Source organism: Anopheles nili, chromosome 3, assembly GCF_943737925.1.
Source record: "Anopheles nili chromosome 3, idAnoNiliSN_F5_01, whole genome shotgun sequence".
NCBI lineage: Eukaryota > Metazoa > Arthropoda > Insecta > Diptera > Culicidae > Anopheles > Anopheles nili.
Window position 1 is genome coordinate 69,740,293 of NC_071292.1, and position 20,201 is coordinate 69,760,493.

General features: G+C 47.5%; 3 protein-coding genes across 3 annotated transcripts; 1 reads left to right on the forward strand and 2 right to left on the reverse strand.

The window, feature by feature from the left end:
• Positions 1–4,461: 4,461 nt before the first annotated feature.
• LOC128727048 (uncharacterized) lies at positions 4,462–8,225 on the reverse strand (the record flags this gene model as incomplete). Its single annotated transcript, XM_053820909.1, has 2 exons — positions 4,462–5,538; positions 8,130–8,225. Coding segments are annotated over 2 exons (1,173 nt in total), but the record flags the coding sequence as incomplete, so codon positions are not given.
• A 7,268-nt stretch (positions 8,226–15,493) lies between these two features.
• LOC128727049 (cuticle protein 7-like) lies at positions 15,494–16,476 on the reverse strand. The gene is made up of 2 exons (XM_053820910.1): positions 16,462–16,476; positions 15,494–16,033 (listed from the first exon to the last, which is right to left on the reverse strand). Exons 1-2 carry the CDS (start codon positions 16,474–16,476, stop codon positions 15,494–15,496), a joined length of 555 nt encoding a protein of 184 aa, XP_053676885.1.
• A 3,073-nt stretch (positions 16,477–19,549) lies between these two features.
• LOC128724955 (cuticle protein 21-like) lies at positions 19,550–20,198 on the forward strand. Its single transcript, XM_053818677.1, has 2 exons — positions 19,550–19,564; positions 19,638–20,198. The coding sequence occupies exons 1-2, from the start codon at positions 19,550–19,552 to the stop codon at positions 20,196–20,198; spliced, it is 576 nt and encodes a 191-aa protein (XP_053674652.1).
• Positions 20,199–20,201: the final 3 nt, after the last annotated feature.

Here is a 20,201-nt window from a genome sequence, read left to right on the forward strand (position 1 = left end):
AGATAGATAGAGAGTCACTTTACGGTGAGAGAGAGAGCGAGATAGCGAGCTGAAGAAAGAATTTCGTCACATGGCCAACGTCGGTGACGATCGTTACCGTTCGTAAACCCGGTCCCCGGTACGCATTGGCTGTTGATAAATTATTAATTGGCTGCTAGAATGTTACGGCAAACGAGGCCCTTGGCGGATCCGGTCGCAAGGGTTTTTCAATTGCCACACACACCCTACATACGGGCTCAGCCGAAGACGCGTGCAACACCCTGACCACCAACCCTGATGACTCCGAGCGCCTTCCCGTGCGACTAATCTGATTTAAATTTTCTTTTAATTGCTTCATTGATATTACTTCGGTGTCGGTGTCGTGGTTTACCATGGCACGAGCCAACGCGCGCCAACGCCAGTGAACTCGCGAATTCCTCACCCAATTGTGGCAAATTCGCGTGCATGCCGGCGTGTTCTGGAACCCGGGCGTGACTGGAATTTTGTTCTGCAACAAAAGTTGCATCCTGCGTCTGTCAACCAACCGCTGGCCCGTGTGTGGTTGTTGCGCCAACCGTCAGTATGGCCGCCTTCGGGTGACGGATGCTCTGACCGGGCAGGTCCTGGACACCCAAGGCTGCCAGTGTACTGAGACTGAGTTGCCGGCGGGTGCACCAAGTCGCCGAAGTGCTTTGATGCTTGCCGCGATCGCGCGTTCGCGGATCTCGGTGCATGCTTCAGGCGACCGGGTTGCCCTATCGCTGGGGTAGCAATTTTCATGACAGAAACATGTCAAATCAAGTCTTGACCGTGCGCACCGGGGCCTCACGGTGTGGCAGAGTCTAGCGCAGGGCTGAGTGACACGGTGAAAGGTTGCCGGCTGGTACCGGCTTGTCTGGGCTGTCCGCTATTCGCGGGAAGACGGATCGTGCGAAGGGACCACACGGGCCTGATGGGGTTCAGCAAACGAGAGGGAAAACCCTTCATTGATCCTTTGGCGTGGACCTTGCAGCTGCCCTCTGTGGTCTCTGAGCCGATTGGAAGTTTAATTTTGTAAAATAAAACCAAACCTAATGATACCATCGACGGGGATTGAGAAAATTCTTCATTCTTTTTTTCGTCACCCGAGCTGAGCCGGCGGAGCCTGTCCGTTGAAGGTAACATAATTTTTCCGATCGATTTAATCTATTTGTGCGATTTGGAAGAAGGGAGGTGGGGACTGAAGAAAGGTGCCGCAAAAAAAGGACACTAAAGAAGGAGAAAATTTCCTTCGACCGCCACTTTAGCCACGGTGGGGCCGTAAATCATCTGACACTAACCGGTACTTACCGTGTCTCAGACGCGTAAGACCGCGGTAAGTTTTTGCCCCGGGTCGAGGTTGGCCGTTTGCGACCAAAGAAATCAACAAAAAGAGGTAAGCGCACGAGTTAGAGCAACAAACAAAAAATTGGTCCCCTCATCAACCCTTACTTTGTTGCTGACAAATCCAAATGATCGCGAATTGGCGGCCCTGATGATGGCGAGAAAGATAAACTTGTTGACAAACTGCGGTGCCGTGTCGTTAGGGATGGTGGTGGTAATGAAGCTGGCCTGAAACGGGCCATTTTTATTTGAAGTATACCTGATGCTGTTTATCGTGGCAATTGTCAAACTGACACTTAGTGTTAGTAAGCACACGGTGCTGGGGTAAGCGATAAGGTGTTTTGTGGCATAAAAATGAGGTTCGTTGTCTCAGGAAACTGTCTCTTTTATAGGAAACTAAAATGAAGACAAGAGGTGTTGAATGCATGATCGATTTGGCTATCGTTTGATTACGCGCTCTACCATGTCAGTTTTCACGTGATCCATCCATTCCAGAGCGCTCGCTTTGTAACATTCACATAACACGAATAGGGGAACGAATAAAAAAAACCACTCCAAACAGTTGCCTTGCGGACTTATCCCGGTGCAAGGTTGTCTGCTGTCGGTGCCTTTCCTTCCATGGGGTCGAGGTGGTCGCATAGCCTCGCTAGTTCTTTGACATTGTGTTGTCAGTTTTCGGCGACACTACCGCCACTAACGATGGTCGGGTTTTATGTGGGTTTCCTTCTTTCTCGGAGAGCATAACTGGCAAACACAAAGTCCCAACGTCGTATGGTACGGTACGCCTGGCAAAGACCTTGGCGGGACCAACGTTTTCGACCGGCAGCGAGTACAGCCGGGGTACTTGCGGTCACCGCGTCACTACCACCTACAATAGCTGGCTGGTAGGAGATCCAGCGACCTCAAGGAAGTCCAGAAACTGGTGCATGAATAATCGCGCCGCCGGTCTCGTGTCACCTTGGCTGAGTCACGTTTTCCCGCTCGGTGACTTCACACCAACACCCCACGATATCGGCTTCTGGCGAACGTTCTTTATCCTGGTTCCCTATTTTGGCGCGTTTGCTTTGTAACGCCCCTTTTTAGCGGTCATTCGTTCTTGGAACTCCGTTCTTGGAATTAAGAATCATTACGAGTCATCGGCACGTTCCCGTCTTGTGAGGGTGTCCTTGTGGTAGATCCTGGAACATGGCGTGAAGCAGAAACCGGTAACCAGCCGACAGAACGGAGCCGAACGAAGCGAAAGTGAAATTTAATCGCCATCCCAGACAGCCATCCAAATACCCAACCATGAAGTCATCCGGGGGTCACCGAATGCATTATCCTCCGTCGGCCCAGATTGCACGCTCGGTTGCGCGTTGCATTCGCATGCTCGGAAGGCGAGACGACCTTACGCACCCGGAGAGTGGGCTACTTGGATGGTTTTGGGGTGCTTTTTTTCGGCGTGATTTGGCGCGATTGAGGCGCGTATCTTGGCTGTTTAAATTGAGTCAATAACCGTGCAAACCAATCCGTGCTGACGTGCTGTTTCATATGTTCACCGTGAGGAGGAGGTCCAGTTTTCGGTGACCCCATGGCCACAACCCACCGTAGTTGACCGTGGGGAACGAGTCGAATAAAAGGCAAAAATGTGAACGAACAGCAGTAGAACGGAGCCAGCGAGCAGATAAAAAAATCGTTGGACGCCATCGTTGGATTAGCCTGGCGCCAGGCGGCCCACCATGGGCTGGATTATTATTGCGTTTACGAATCCTCGATCGTCGCCACCACCGCGATAACTCGTCACTTAACCCTGGGCGCGATGGGTGCGCTGTCAAGTAGCGTTTAATGCAAGTAGGAGAGTTGTCGAAGTGGAGACAAATGGCGCAAAAGTGGATGAAAAAATATGTCGAATCTGGCGCACGAATCCGTCCACGAATCTGGACCAATAACGTCGATGATTTATGTCGCAGTGCGGGCTGAGGCCAGGGTGAGTTTGTGTATGATTAGAAACATTAGAAAAAAAAACATCGCCCCCAACCTCAGAGCGATCTCATCGGCAACTGGAGTTAGAATCCGTCCCTGGGTGTCCCCCAGGGTGTTGGCATGTAGCGTGTTAATTATAAGGTTGTCCCAGAAGGTGCCCGTTTGCCATCACGTTAGCACTCCACTCCGTCGAATCGAAGGTTGCGCCTCCGATCGAACCGATCAGGCGATCTCGTAAGAACGAATAACATTCCAACAGCTATGAGGTGGGCATGACACACCGCAATGATTCTTCAGGCACACGACTCAGTTCAGTTCGCCCTTCTTACGTCACCAACCGGATGTTGAAGCGGGCGTGATTCCGGATACAATTCTACCGACGCGTTGGTGTCACGGTTAATGGTTATTGTAGGCCTCGTTCCAAGCCGGTGGCCATAAAAGCTCTACCAGGTGCAATATCTCTGACGAAGACCGGACCAGCATTATTATGCATGATTAGGAGAACGCGAATTACCGCGTTAAAGCTTCCTTGAGTTGGTGGAGTTGTTTGCACGACGCGAACTAATTGATGAGTGTGGTCACTTGGACCTACCTGCGGAACTAACGCGTGTTTATCCCTGGGTGCAATTACACTTTCACTTGCGATGGAAAAGTTAGTTTTGCGGGTTTATTAGGCGTGATTGGTTGGGAGATGACTTTAATAATCCTCCGTGACTGGGTTGATTAAAGCTGTAGCTCGAATGTTCTAATCACACATTCGTCCTTGAGGGCACGGGTTGTTTGTGACTCGTTTGCGTGAACATTTTTATTTTAAACACCCTGATGTCCCGGCATAGTGATTGTCAGAATTTAGAAGTGTTGTGAAACACATTTAAGATGAAATAAAGTTTCTCAAATCCTATAAAAAGCTGAAAAATTTGACAAATCAAATGTTCAAATGCATCGTCTTCCTTGTGGTACATCAATCCGCACGCGTTCTCTGTTACACTCTATTACATTACATTTATTAAATAGATACCATGCTTAGCATTCTAAGGAAACCTTTAACCTGCGCTTGCATCCTGGTCCTTTAACCTGCGACACGCCACAGGTCGAACAGAACGGCGCATGGTTCAAGTGGCTATTGCACCGTACGAGTCCGGCCGAGGCTCGCTGCATTTAGGCGTAGTTTCTCGCGTACACCGGCAGATGGCGCGCGGTAGGTTGACGAGACAACATCGACTGCACCATCCGTTGCGAGGCTCGCTTCTGCTCATCCGGATGGAACAACACCGGTCCAGTGCGGGCTTGGCGGCTTGCCTTCGCCTTGAAGTAGCTCGAGTAGTCGGGTCGTGCTGGACCACGAGCTGAGAACTTGTACACCGACGGTGAGGCGAAGTTCTTCAGCCCGGGTGTGGTGAGCGGCTTCAGCAGGTTCTTCTTCGGCTTGCTGTCCACTTGGATGGCGTGTACCTTCGCCTTCTGCAGCGTGACTGGGTGCGACACATGGTTTGCGTACTGTGCAAACGGTCTGAAGCTGTCCTTGGTGTAGTACGGGCCGAGGTCACTTTCGGAGAGCTGTGAGAAGTCGACATCCGGTGAGATCGGCTTCAGCTTAGATAGGTCAGGTGCTTTAACTTCCTCAATACGGATGCTTGGCTTGAACGGATCCTTGTCGGTATCAACTGATTCAGAGAAGAATTCTGCGGACTGTTCGTACTGCTTGTGGCCACCATATTCCGTCTCCACCGTGACGTGATGCGGCTTCAGTTCGTCATACGAATAGTGCTTGAAGATCGTCTTCGGCGGCTCGTAGTGCTTGTACGCAACCAATGGCTTCTCGAGATTGACGTGTGGCTTCAGCTCCAGGATCGATGGGATCGGTCGTTTTTTCTCGCTGATCTCCGCAATGTCCTTCTCGCGTTGAGGAAGGTCTGAGCTGAGGATCAGATGATCCTGGCCCTTGCTGAAGTGGTTGATCTTTGATTGCGAGTGGTGCTCGTCGTAGTAGTGGTGCTGTAATTCGTGATGATCGTGGTCCCGCACTGGATGTGCATTTGGACCGTGTGTTTTCACGACAGCGTTGAAGCCCGTCTTCGAATCGGCCGTGTAGTCCACCTCGCGGATTGATCCATCCGGCTCGACGACGCTGTAGTGACCCTTGACGATGCCATCGTCGCGCGTTTCCCACTGCGATTTGACGTCCCCGCTGTGCAGATCCTTGACGCCATAGCTGAAGGAGTAGGCCGGATGAGCCTGAAATTGAAGAGAAGAGACAAAAAAAAGCATGATTCCTTGGTGTATGGAAATTATCTTTCAATCAACCCCGTTTGAAAGCTATAGGAGCAGAACGGTCGTCCTGAGTATGATGCCAGTGTTCGCTCGACGTGCTGATCGAGAGACCTATGCGCGAGCGTGAAAAGATCTCGCACGATCGAAGCCAGGATGGTGGTGGCATAAATGCGCATAATTTATCACGTGCAAAACACGCCGGAATGCATTTAAATGAGATACGCGTGAAATTCGCGACCACCAGCATCACCGAGGTGGTCTAATTTAATTCTCCACCGCTTGACCGCCCATTTTTTTCTCACTCCCCAGGCGATGGGTGCAGCACCCCTTCACAATCGCAGCGGCATGCGCTACAAAGTTGCGCCCGCGAGTCGTCGGTGAGAAGTTTATGATAATTTTTTAATTAGAAAAATATGTTAAATCTAATGTATAATAAAAGGTTTATTTGATACGCACGATTGCATGACCGGTAGGGCTTCGAAAAGGCACGTTGTGGTACGGGAGAAGGCACGGAGATACAGAGGGGCTCGTGCCACTTGCGTTACATTTTCTGCGGGAAAAACGTGGGCTGAAATCGCGTGCTTTACATGACATTTCCTTGCGATCGTTGTGTCTAATAAGCTAATCTAGCCGTGTTGATTTATTTTTGAATCTGTTTCGCTCTGTTTAAAATACGAGTGCGTTTGAAACTGATACTGAATAGGATATAACTCTATGATGAGGCGAGATACATAGCTTTTGGTGAGGAACGAAAGGAAAACTGAGTTTAATTTTAATCTTATTGAGCCAATTGATGATAATAATATAATTAAATTATCAGCTCGATATACTCCTTTTGATTTCAACGCCAAGAGGCGTGGCATGATAATTTGAAATGCTCTTACGAAATGAGTAACGTTATTCAACAGTTTATTATTCATAAGCTGCATGAATTTTGTGAGAAAAATTAACGAATTCAATTATGGATAATTTCTCACAAAAAAGAGTAAAATAAAAAAAGGTAAAGGAAAAAAAAGATAAAATAAAGATTCCTATACTTAGAACATGAAATAAGCAAACTGCATAGATCACGAAACAGACTGTTGGCATCACAAAGATCATCCTTGCAGTGTTTGAAAATTCAGGAGAAACTTAAAGAAATATTAACCAACCCAGAAATCCATTTTTCATATGTGTCTGCTAGAGTTATAGGGTTTTTGACGTTGCCCTGCCCTCGATTTACTGCTGCATTGGCCGTGAAAACTCCGTGATCGCGGGTTCGCAGTGAAATATTTCGTGCAGCCAGCGTGCAATTCCACCGTGACGGGCGGAATTCACCCAATACTGAAGCCAACCTCCCATCGTAGCATTATAAATCGGTTCTATTTGCGAATAATTTACCACCCGGTTGGACTGGCTCTTTCTACAGATGTCCTCGCGTCGGCCACGTTTTGACAGCCAGTCGTGAGCCTTCTCCTTCGATTGATTTATTTCACAGCTGTGTTGGCTCTAATGTTTGTTTATGGCGTGCCGCGGCATGTTAATGCGTCTGCTGCCCAAGAATTGCCCGAAAGTAGCCGAGTACGCCATGCAAATGTGGTCCGCGCGATGTTGAGCTAGTTTTTTGTGCAAATTAGTCTATTTTAAGAACGTCCGATCGGGGCGCCATCTCGATTCAAGGAGGCTTTTGGGGGGTACGATAATTCCGCCAGCTTTCGATGGGTTGCACAAGCGAGTGCGAAGGAGAGCTCAAAAGAGACAAAGAATGAGTGTGAGAGGGAGATAGTCCATTAGTGCACTATACGCTAGTCCGGAAAGAGCGCCGAAGCCAGGGTGCTGGGGGTGAGATTTGCATCTTAGGGTGCGTACAACCCCGGTGCAACCGAGGGCATCCGAGGGTGACTTATTTTTCAGCTGTTTCCACGCCGAGTTCCAGATGCATGCCATTACGATAGGCCAGGATTAATTAGGAACGGCAATTGTGCAATCGAAACGTGAACGACAGTAAAACGCTTCGGAGAAGTGATCGGGCGGCTGCCGTATGGTGAATTTTCGGTTCCAATCATGCGTTATGATTTGGTGCATTTGCGTGTTGCGTAAGCTGATCGAGTGCTTTCGGCGATTGCGGCCAGCATGGAGGTGTGTCGGTGTTGATGGGCGATCATTATTGCTTAATGTAGATAAGCTTGTTTTCCATTTCCATCTGCTTCACGTTCGCTGCTTTCGATAAACGAGATCGTTGGGGAGGCTCAGAACGGATTTCGGATATTTTTGCCATTTTACATACACGCACTCGAGATTCGCTAAGTACGCACCAAGTTGATCGCAGTTTTATGGCACACTTGACCTCGTTGGTGACATTTTTGCTGGCGCGTTTCGTCATAAAGTAACCGAATTTATGGGTCCGATCTCGTAGAAAACTTGCCGAGGCTAATGAGATCGCACATGAGATCGGTGCTAATTATTCCACCGCTGATTCAACAAATGTTTGGTCTCAACGAAGGTGTGATTTACGCTAATATTCGCTCAACAGGGCAAGGTCGAAAGCAATTGGTAACAGAGCGAGTGGTACTTACGTATTCGGGCGCGTAGGCGTGCAGCGAGTCCTTATAGGAGGATACCAATCCGAAGCCAGTCGTGGCGATGATCGCCATTAGAAAATGCTGGAGATGACAGAGATGCAAGATATAGTGGAAGGTTTATTACGGCAAATGGTGTCAATAGCTTAAATAGGTTTAATGAGAGTAGATTTCTCTTCAATCGATAAAGGTTGCGTTCGCACGTGATTTGAACACTTAGAAACACATTGACGTCCATAGCGATTGTTGATGGTGATTTTAAAGTGATTGACTTAATGCAACTGTGGATAGCGTTCTACATACAGTATAGATAACAATACCAGAATAAACGTGTTAAGGCTTTTTATTCTATCCAGAAACAGAAAATAGCGTGTAATATTATTTTGTTTGTTTTATGAATGATCCATTATCTAGAAAAAGAATCTTAACAAATTAAGATTCTTATGAATATTGGTTTATAAAAAAAAAATAACCCTTGAAGTTGATAGCAAAAGTCATTAAAATATCATTTAAGCGTAGAGTTTAAGTGTAGATAACTTTGCTTCAATCAATCAGAATACAGACGAGCTTTTGACAATTACCATCCAACGCTCGATCTCACCGGCGTTTTCGCGGCCACTTACAGTCCCGCTGTTGGCTTGAAAGAAATTTCATTGATGATTTATTAGCCCCCCGGGCCGTTTCCCAGCCAATTAAAAACTAAATTTGCTTGCACCACGCGGCCCTTTGCCAGGGTGGGGTCGCAAAACGCACCCTATTGCTGTCTTTGGGGCGTTATTAATTTGACCCAGCCCGAGGTGGCACGCTGCCATCGTAAAAGGTTGTTAATAAATCTTCAATTCGGCAGCGTTGACGTTCTCGAACGAAGAACGGGCCACTGCAGCGCCGAAGTGGCCCTTGGCGACAAAAGGAGGCCCTGCAACAATCAAACCAACCGGTGACAGTTTGATAAACTGTGTATCTATGTTACGTGTGCGTGTGTTTGGAACGCAACGGCCTGCAGGAAAAGTGCAACAACGCTCGTCCCCGGTGGCGGAATCGATTTCAAATTTGGCCCGGTACGGTTGGGCCTGGTTATGGCTAAACATGGTCGGTCCCGTACCGTGGTTGCGCTCGGACAATTTGGAAGGCCGAAGATGGAATTCGGTCTTTGGGTGCGTTGGAGAATGGCGCTGGAGAGCGTGCCAGTCGGTTTGATTTTTTTCCAACGCCCGATATTGAGACCTTGCGGCGTCGCGGTTAAATAGCTCAAAAGCAAGTGTGAACGTCGCCGAAGGGTAGCTGATGTAGTGATGTGGCCAAATGTAATCAGAAAATCAGGCTTTAGAGTGTGAAACGGTCGTACAGACGTTTGACGCTGTTTTGGTGGACAAAACTGTTGGTTGCAATCGTGATAAACTGTTTCGAATGTATTTTATGATCAAGTATGACATTTCATTAACCTTATTTGCATTATCACACATTTCATTTACAAAAAGATGGCAGAAGGAATAATTCAATCAAATCAATTTGATAAGAATTAAGTTACATATTATAATTTAAAAAAAAAATCTTGAACATAATATATTGGTGAACCGTACCTGCTACTGCTTGTAATTTAAAATAGTTTAATAGATTGAAATAGTAAATTGATCTTTGATTATTGTTTTACCCTCTTTTCGAGTAACAAATAAATTTAAAGGAAATTTTAAATAATTTTGAAAGTTAGAGGAGCTACAAATTGAATCATAAACCTATGATTTAATTGGATACGTTCAATAGATGGCCGATGTGCGAAATATAATCAAATGGAAGCCGTTGTAAAATCTATGTGAAATTCTCCCAAAAACCCAGCTAGAAAGGCTCCTCTGAAAATGGTTATTTAATTGATTGGCGTGAATTTATGGCCAAAGCTTTCCCTCAGATCCTGCTCGCGAAATGCTTCTCTCACGTCGGCGTAAATTGGGTTGCGTAAGATTGTGTCTCAATTATGCAACAGCTCCATCGCGTTCCGTCATTGTGCTGGCAGATGGACAGGAAGCGTTTCCGGCACGCCCGCAGGTGACAATCGGGCCCGGATGGGTTTGGGCCGTCCACGCCGATAAGCCATCTCGCCTTGCGTGCGGTTTTGCAAACAATCACCCGGCTTCAGGCAAACTTAACCGGTTGAGCAGAAGGCGTCTAATTCCCGGTCCAGCCCGCCCGGATGCCTGTTTTATGGCACCGCTTTCCAATCCGTTCGTTGCATACGCAAAACGTCCGTCAAGGAAACGAGTTTGCCTCCCGCCCTTCGAACGCAACGCACGCCGTTAGTTTTGGGCGCTCCGGTTTAGCCAGTCGGTCGGGCCAACCCACCATCGGGTGCATATGCAATTGTTGAATAATTCCCAATCGAAAGTGAAACTTCCGTGCCGCCGGGAGGAACCGAAACCGGCAGCCGGCGCTTGGGAAAACATAAAACGAAACGGAACGGAACCGGCGCCGTCCATTGCAATGCTGCATCTGCGATCGTCGGTGCATTCAAATGCACCACAGCAACATTGTACGGGTGGTTTGTTGGGAGAAATGCAAACGACTTTATACACGACACGACGACGACCGATGCAGCGAAAGGCACTTTAAGCAACATGTGGTCTGGCTTGGCAGGCGTAAAGCGCGACAAGGCGTGGATCGTTTTGCGGTAGGTCAGTTCCGGCTGAGACGATCGTTTTCCGGCCGTGGGACAGAAAGCCTTCGCTCGTGGAGACAGCAAACGGAAAAGATAAATGAGCTGTTTGTGTAGGGAATGGGTGAATTAATTGCAACCGGGAAGGCATCGTCGAAGACGATTATCGATCAGTTGGAAGCGTTTGGTTTTGCGGAAAGGAAAGATCGCGAAGGATAGGAAGTATTTTATTGTTATTTAAACTGACTTGAAGCGATTGTGGATTGGGGCTTTTAATTAAAAAAGTCAATACAATCAAAATATATTGGCGTGGCTTCACACCTTTCAAATGTTGCTTTAATAAAGTTCATGTTGATGTGTTTTTGATATTTTGCATTAAATTTAAATTTATATTTAAACTATTGGCATTAAGTTCATTTGAACTTGCCAGTTGATAGTACGTGGTATTTTCATACTTTCATAATCAATATAAAACCCTATATCACTTTTTCCCATGTCTATCTTTGTACAAAATTAGCATCCTCACGTACTTTTTTATCGAATGGATATTCCTCGATGTTTAACGATGCCACTAAACCCACCGAAGCGTGTCATGTCGGACATGACTAGGGTCCGAACAACCGGTTGACAGCATTTACGGATTTCGATTAGCATCTCAAACATCTGCATTTGCGCTCGTTCTTCGGACGGTCGCGATCCCACTGGAACCGGATCTGTAACGGAACATGTTTCGACATCCCATCAAACCTTCAATCCTGCCTGAATGCATCCTAACCCCTTCGAGAGTTGGTGCAATCCAGTACTGCACCCGGAAATGGACTCCCAATGGTGGGGATGGGTTGTGTTTTGTTTGCACAAGTCAGGTTTTCCATAGCATTTCCATTGGCCACGGATTGTGTAACTTGCAATCGCGGCGCATCGATGGATCCAATCTCGCAGATCACGGAAGCGTTTGTCCACGGTGCGAACAGACAAACAATGCGAACTGTGGGCAATTTGTGGACCACCGTTTGTTTCGAAGAATGGTACGATAACGGAGTGGATGACATAAGTTTGGAGTGCATTTCGAGAAAATGATTCGCCGCATTCTTCTACCGTGGCTCGCGGAAATCGAAAGTGCAATGGCCGTCGACATCATCAAACGTTCTTGGAGCTCGCCGCAGCTGGATCCGGATGCCAGTATGGTAATCAATCGTAATGCGACGAAGCATTCAATTTCGCTCCATTAGGGTGATGATTAAATTTTATGTATTTCTAATCAACACTAATAGGCACCCTGAAACGTATGGTTGGCGCAATTCAACGACCTGCACGCACGAGAACAGCGTACCGCCTCGAACGGCTGCTGGGGGCTTGTTTCTTTTTCCTGCAATCGAAACCGAATCGAATTGCCCGTGTGGAACCCGATCGAGCCACCGATTGAACCACTGTCAATCGGAATAATCGCCATGATTAGGTGTACGATTGAGTGATAAATGCACGCAATTGCATACAACGGCATAACCTCTGGGTTCGTTCGCAAGGAAAAAGGCGAGCTTTTGTGTGGCGAGCGGAAAAGCTTGTGAAGCGTGGTTTTTGTTTGTTTCAACGATTATACACTCCGAAGCGTTGCGGGCTACTTTAAAAAGGACAACCGGGTGACCTGGGTTGAATCGAATGCTGCAAAACCACGCTCGAGAAACGTACGAGAGGGCGGCAACTCAGGTGGCAGTTCTTTAGCATGGAAAGATAGCGATTTCTCAAACGCTTGCAACCGCGGTTATCAACATTCTGGGGCGCTCGGGGCGTGGAAATAATTACAGCTTCCACACCGGGGTAGCTCCGTTTTGCCATGAGGTGTTCGATATATCGCACCAGCCTCTCGCCGCGTTCACGCTGGCGTGCTTCCCCGGGGCCGAACGAAAGTGGTTTATTGCTCCTCATATCCGACAGGTGAGCGCGCGTGCGTTTGTGTGTGAGCGTCGAGTAGTTCTGCTTGCTCGAGCAAATTCTAAACCACCCAGCAAGAAAAAAACCCCATCGGCAATGGCGACGACGACGACGACGACCACAGGCGAATGTGGCCGCGTTTGACGAATGCAAGATTAAAATCACATTTAGCATGAAACGAGGTGCAAAAATTGCAGCCCTTCCACCTGAACAGTGGGCCCACTGTGTGGACACACACGCTCTGGCGGCACCTGCGGCGCAGTCGTTGCAGCAACCACCAGCACAAATGGCAGCTGGCAGCAGGCAAATGTGTTAGATTTGGTTCGGGGCAACGGTGGGTGAATCAAACGTCTGCAAACGCACATATCGCACATGGTGCACATTAAATCCGTGGGCTACAGAGCGGATTGGGTTGATGCACCAACTGGCTCGTCTTACTCACCTTGAACAGCAACATGCTTTTGTCAAAACCGAACTGTACGCAACGTAGGAAGTGTTTGTTGTTGCTTTAGTTGATTCGTCACACTGCACTTAGTCTCTCCTTTTGACGCATGCGCGTGCACAAAGCTAGTTGGGGTCGGGTTTAAGAACAATGGAAAACCACCTGCTACACTCTGGCCCACTCACACACTCAAACGGATAGATGAATTAGCGTTTCAGCACGGTGTCACTCGATGCACATCGAATGTCCTTTAGCACGCGCACACTGTTTAATGTTGAGTGCTGGTTTTTCACACTACCGGCCGTCCGCACCGTTTGAAGGTCTTTCCACCAGTCAAGCGGTGTGCATCTTCTTTGCGCGTTTATATACGCGATCGGGCGCGTTGGTGGATTGGCGAACCACGTTTGAATCGCGCCGTCGATCGGTCGCCCCAAGCTGGCTCCGTTTGCTGGAGCGAAGATCAAGAGCGGAGTTTTCACCGAACGGCCCGGTAAAAGCCTTTCTCCCGGTGCGATGGACGAACGCGCTTCGGTTCGAATCATGCTGTCTAAGGGGCGGCCCCAGTGGGCAACCCGTTAGTGACATCACGCCTGAGCACGTTTGACGGCGACGGGCAATCGGTTCGAAGGAAACAGATTCGAAACCATTACGTGCGAGCGAGAGGGAGGGGGATGCAAAAGGATCGAATAGGCACGAAATGTAGTTAGCGAGGTAAACTTCCTTTAATTCGATATGCCATGCAAAAGGTCCTGTTTGGTTGAACTTCTCACCCACACCTCGAACTCTTTAATCAACGTCCTCAAAGGCCTCGAAAGGAGCTGTCGTCGTTGCCTTGATCTTGCTCCAACGCCCGAGTGAAATACACGGATGGAAATGGAAAGTGGAAAACCGGTTCGCCCGTTCGGGTTCGCCATTTTTCCCACCCGACCCGACGGGCACTTTCCCAGAACTGGCTGGGGCTCGGTGCCGTTTCCGTCAGCGCCGATTAAAGCCGCTATATCGATCAGCGGGATGAATTTCCCTTTCTGTGGCGGGTGCAACATTTTACCGCGTACCGCGAGAGCTAAATCGACCCCGCACGCTCATTACTTTTGTGTACCAGTTGGCAGTTTTAAACGATCGCTTGAAATATCGGTTGTTTGGTTCGCTTTAATGATGATTGTGTGGACATTAGCAAATGCAGGGCAGCACGGTAAAAAACGTACCATGATGAAAGTCCAATGGAGCAGTTAATTGCTTACTACGCAGCAGAAAAATGTCGTCTTTGTGCGAACATGTCAGATATCTCGGTAGAGCATTTTGCGTTGCGTTTTAATTTGTTTTCCTTAATTAGGTTACAGCAGGAATCAAGGATGCGATTGTTTTCGACTCTAGTTGAAAATGCTATAAAAACACACTCAAATTATAGTAAACTATGTAACTTGCTCGAGTGCTACCCAAATCATGACAAAAGACTTCAACGACCACGGCAGCGACGAACCCGCCCACTGATATCGTTTGTCGGAAAAATGGATTTTTCTTCCAATGTTATCGTAGCAGAGCTTAGGTCTGGGCCAAATTCCCTTCATTCCTTGCAGGTCATACAAGCGAAAAGGGAAAACAGTCAATCAAGAGCCGGTTCACCCCGTGAGCGCGTAACTAGCAGTGATGCTGGGACGCGAGGGAAATGGAAAACTTCTCCGCAACAAACCGGCTCGAGTAGGGCCCGCAGGGATGGAACCAGTTTTCCGCCATGGCACCAGCTTTCAAAGGTTCAATGATTTAAAGGGCAGTGATGTGAGTGTAATGCTGGTCAGCGGCAAAGTCGATCGTTGTCTTTCCTTCTACAACAAGAGAGGATTGAAGCTGGACGAGCAGGTTCAATTGCTTAATCAGCTGGGTGATTTTATGATAAGCGTGGCTGCAAGTCGTTTGTGACTACGTGTTTTTCAGTGAATGAGTGAATAAATCTCACCAAAATAACCATCGAGTAACGTTGATTTACGTTTCAAAGATGATACAGGCGCCAAAACCTTGACCGGTTGCGCATGAACGACTCGTGCCAAATTAGCTTTTAGGTAATGTAAATTTACTCTAGCCTGAACAGTATTGTTTTAGCTAGAATGAGATTGATTTATGCACCTCGATCTCTAACCGATCGATTGCATTGTTCTCGCATAGATACAGTGATCGAGTGTAGGAGAGAAAACTGTTATATTTTCGTACAGATTTACACCATGCATACATTCAGGCGTTATATGAAGCGTTTGGATAATCGAGCACCATTCGAGCAGAAATATTGTACAAAAAGCGATTGGAGCGAAATATAGGTGGGAAATAAATAAAGATCGAGGGTTACATCGCTCTTCACAGATGCTGATTGATGTTGCTATAGCTGTAGCCTTCCGCTTCGTCATAGCCTCCTCCAGAAATGCCATGTTCCGTCTTGTACACCTGAGGGTGACTGGCGTGGCCGATCTTCTTCACGACAGCGTTGAATCCGTGGTGCTTGTCAGCGGTGTACTCGACCACACGTTTTGTGCCGTCGGCGTCATACAACGTGTAACCTCCTTTGACGACGTCACCGTCGCGGATTTCCCACTGGCTCTTGTGATCGCCGGTGTGCGCATCCTGTACACCGTAATTGTATTTGTACTTGGGGTATGCGTAGTGATCGCTGTAATCGTAGCCGTTCTCCGGGTACGCCTGTGCCGACTGGTAGCCAATAATACCGGCCTCACTGTAACCAGAACCGATGCCTGATGGATGGTAGGACTCGATCGAGTTACCACCTGTTCCGACGCCATTGTCGAAGTATTGCGAGGAATGTTTGGTGACGATGTTATATCCATTGCCCGTAATATACGCATTTCCTACTGCCACCATCATTAGCATCACTGAAGCCACCTACAAATGATGAGAGTAGTCCGTTAGCTTATGAATGAATTATCACAGATACACTGTTCGAAGGATCTCGTTTCCGTTACCTTAAATGTATTCATTTTGTCTATAATGTTTGTCGAGAATTTGCTCACTGTGATCTACTCAGAATAGCTGAAACCTAGCTACGCTTGAACGCTGTTCAACTGATACTGTGTTCTTCAAAGCTCTAGCCTTAGCTATATATACTGTTCTTGAACAGGTGCAAACAGATACCTCCCCATCGAGGTGTCCAACACCGGGGAACCCTAGATAAACACACAACTTGCGTACAGCACGTGTGTTGCGTTTTGCGTGAGAATCATTTGTTTTTGTGTTTTCCTCACCGAATTTACTTACATTGCACGTTAGGTCCCTCCTTCGAGATCGGGTCCGGAAAATTGGCAATTCTTCGCAGCCCCACCGTTCATCCCATACGCCGATCACTTGCTGTGAACGTTTGCGTACATGTGCATTGTGTCTGTGGACGTCGATGCCGACATGCGAGCTCTACTGAGAAATGACGCGCGAACCCCTCTTCGAGGTGCGTGGTCTAAGGGTTTGCTGGGGCTGGTACGTCAGACAGCAGACAATCGGTATCTTCCACCCTACGGCCAGACGCCGAAGGTGTACACAATTATTGTTCTCTCGGCGTCGAAATGCCAAAATTGGAGCAGTTTCTGTAGGGCACATGGCTCCGACAGGCCGACGAACGTTGAGCAAGCACTGGGTTGGAATATCTCTCTTCGCGGTCCGTCTTTTAGGTGGGTGCTACCATAACTCTACTCTGTGAGATACCGCTTACTAAAGCTGTTTGATTTGCATGAAAAAGGGAGTGCAAGAGTAGTGTTATGGTTTTTTTTAAGGCGATGGATTAATCATCCACGGTTTTCTCGGTTGGTTTGCAAATTGGTGTGGAAATTGAACTATTTGAAGCTGTTCCTCGTTAAACGTAGTAGCAGGTGGATGCAGAAATATTCAGACAGGTTTCATTGTGCAGTTTTTGGATTCCCAAAAAGCTCATTTATGTAAAAAGCAGGATCAACCATTAAAATAATTATGTTTTCTACAAATTATTCCTGCAGAAACTAAGCAAACTAACCTTCAATTTGATCAGCCGATAAATGATTTCGTTGATATAAATCCGTATTGATTGATGGCATAAATCCGCCCCTCTGCTATAATGCCTATGATGAATCGTTCGATCTAAGCCGAACCCCATTTGAAACAAGTGAAACATCCGAGCGGTATCGAGCGACTAAGCCTCGAATCGGTTTCCCTTTTTATTCCGGCGTAACAAGCCACTCCCTTTTGCTATCGCGATGCATCTTCACCCTCATCGAGCATTGTTATCGATCATTTAAGACGAATGATCGTTGATGGGGATGGAGCCCGTTTGCGACTGCTCGTGTAATAGCCACCGGCTTCAATTGAGACAGCACTGGTTTAAGAGATGAGCTCTCGTCCAATGGCTACTCTACGGCGGGAGTAGATCAACTCCCAATGGTAGTATCGGCAGGGAAATGGCATGGATCGATTACACAAACGGCTGCGCGAATCGCTTGCTTGCTCCAATGGCTTCTCTTCCTTAAAGGTTGCAAATTTGGTGCGGATTCGTACGCAAGCGCGATCTTCTTACCGAATGAGCCGCCGGTCTGCCGTGGGTGCGTGAGGGTGTGATTAGCAGCTGGTGCAACGAGGCTGCTGCTGGGCGATCTGCACACTTACCACCCGTCAGTGCTGGTCGTGGAATGATTTGGCGTGGGATTTTCACTTATTTGCGTTGAAAATCTTGCAGGGCTTGGGAGACTCGGCACGTGAAACTAAACGAAAGCTTTAGCCGTATGGTTGCGAGAGCGAAAAGGAGCGTGCCATAAAATGTCAATTACTTCATCGGAAAGTGAAACAGGCCGGTTGAGCTGTTATTGCCGCCGGGAAGCGATCGGTACGGATTAAACGATCACGCCGAGTAGCCATAATGCACGGGCACGTGCTCGGTGGTAGGCGATGACTAATTAGGAGTAAATCCGTGTTAAGCCTCTTATGGTGGTGGTGGGTTATGATTTCGTCTATTAACGGGATCGAAAGGAAAGTCGTAGTGGGAGGAAAGAGCCGGCTTGGTCGATTATTCAATTTAGAGGGGCCAGTTTTGGGAGGTTGAGCGAAACAAGCCTCGGTACAAGTGTTTCTGTCAATGAACAAAACATTCAATTATGAAGATCATTTTTTTTCCTTTATTGGTGGCTGTTATGCTTGCTTTACACCCATCTCTTTTACAGTGTTTAATTTTGATATTTAAAAGAAAATTAATGTACGCGTAGTCGCGGTTGATGTTACCATGCTTAGTTGTTTGTATTATTAACTGCATTTCCAAGAGAAAAGCAATGTTAATTCCAAAGTAATAATTTGCTAAGAGAAAAATAGAAGAAAAAGGCGTTTTTGAAATATATGAACAATTGTGGTTAAAATATCTACGAAGATTGTATGGTAAGTCGTGTAATAAAGATTGCGTGATATGTCACATACAAAAAGTGTGCAACATTTTGCGGTTTATATCGTGTTTAAGGATCTGTTTTTCGATGGCAATGTCAAATAGAAAGATTATCGCTGTCAACTTCATTAACATGTGAGACTTACATGTACATATATATTTGTTCATTTTGTTAAACAATATTATATGCTGCAACATAAAAAAAATCTATTTAATCAGTGCAACTGAGCAGTACTCGCAGCCTCACATGAAAGGCGGAACTCAACACACACTGACACCCGGCAGCAATTTGGATTCAGTTTCAACCCGTAAGCACCTTGCTCTTCGTCACGATCCAGCCAGACTATCGATTCATCTGTCGATTAACTTATCGCGGGGGTCGATTAAAAAAACCCAGAAACACATGCAAACTCCGCTCCACCCAGCACTTGGTTGTGGCGTTCATTTCTCACGCCTGATTTTCATCACGATCTCATCCGATCAGCTGGCAGGGGAACGAAGAAATGATTTAAAATAGAAAGAAACAACCTCTCCTGTTGAGGGAGTCTGGCCTCCCGGTGGTTCAATTGTGAGCCAAGCTTTCTTTGCGCCCGGTCACATCGGTTCCGCGTCACAAATCGATTGTAACAGAGCGCTAATTAAATTACTGTAACTACCGCCGAAAGCCAAGAGGCAGCCTTTCGTGCACAACCTGCCAGGCGGGGTACACGGGATCGTGGTTGCTTTTCGGTTTTTGTTTTTATGTAACGCGTCTGCCGGCCCGGGTACGATCGGGAAACTCGCAAAAGGAGATTACTTACGATTAGCTAGAGCGGGCACCACCGATGGCGCACTTTTACGAGCACTCTTTCTCCAGCTATTTTCACCCTTTTAAAGAGATCGTCGTATATAAAGTGGTTCAAGTGGAGCACTTGGTACCATTCAATCGATTGCGATCGAACAATAGACAGCCTCCAACGAGTACGCCGAGTGAGCAAGTGTTCTTGTGAAAGTTTAGCTTTTGGAAGCAAACCATGAAGATGTTTCGAGTGAGTGTTAGCTGAAGGATTCTGTGTAGAATGTATTCTAACTTGCATCGTGTCCTTTTATTCCAATTGTCAGGTCGTTTGCAGCCTTGTACTGGTTGTTGCTGCTGCTTCAGCCGTCTACGTTCCAACCGATCATGGATACACTGGCTCCAAGAACTCAGTCCGAAAGATCTTCCACAACGTCGCGGAAGACGAACCGAAAGCACCGGCGACTCCGATGGAGCATCATCACGAGGCGCATGATCACATCGTCGACTATTACGCACCGATCAACTACAAGTTCGAATACGGCGTAAAGGACCCACATACTGGCGATCACAAGACGCACTGGGAGGAACGCGATGGAGATGTTGTGAAGGGTGCCTACACAATTCTGGATGCTGATGGTAGTTCCCGGTTGGTCGAGTACACTGCCGATCCGCATCATGGATTTAACGCAGTCGTCAAAAAGATCGAACATGCGCACGTGCCTAAGAAGGAAGCGCACCACGTGGCCCCGGCTCACGAAGAACCAAAAGAAGAGCACCAGCACCACCATCACCAGAAGGATGAGCACGTGCCGCACCAGCACCTGCACCACTATCAGTATCAGGTACCGGAGCACCACGGATATGGACATGCTAAGGGCTACTAGTGA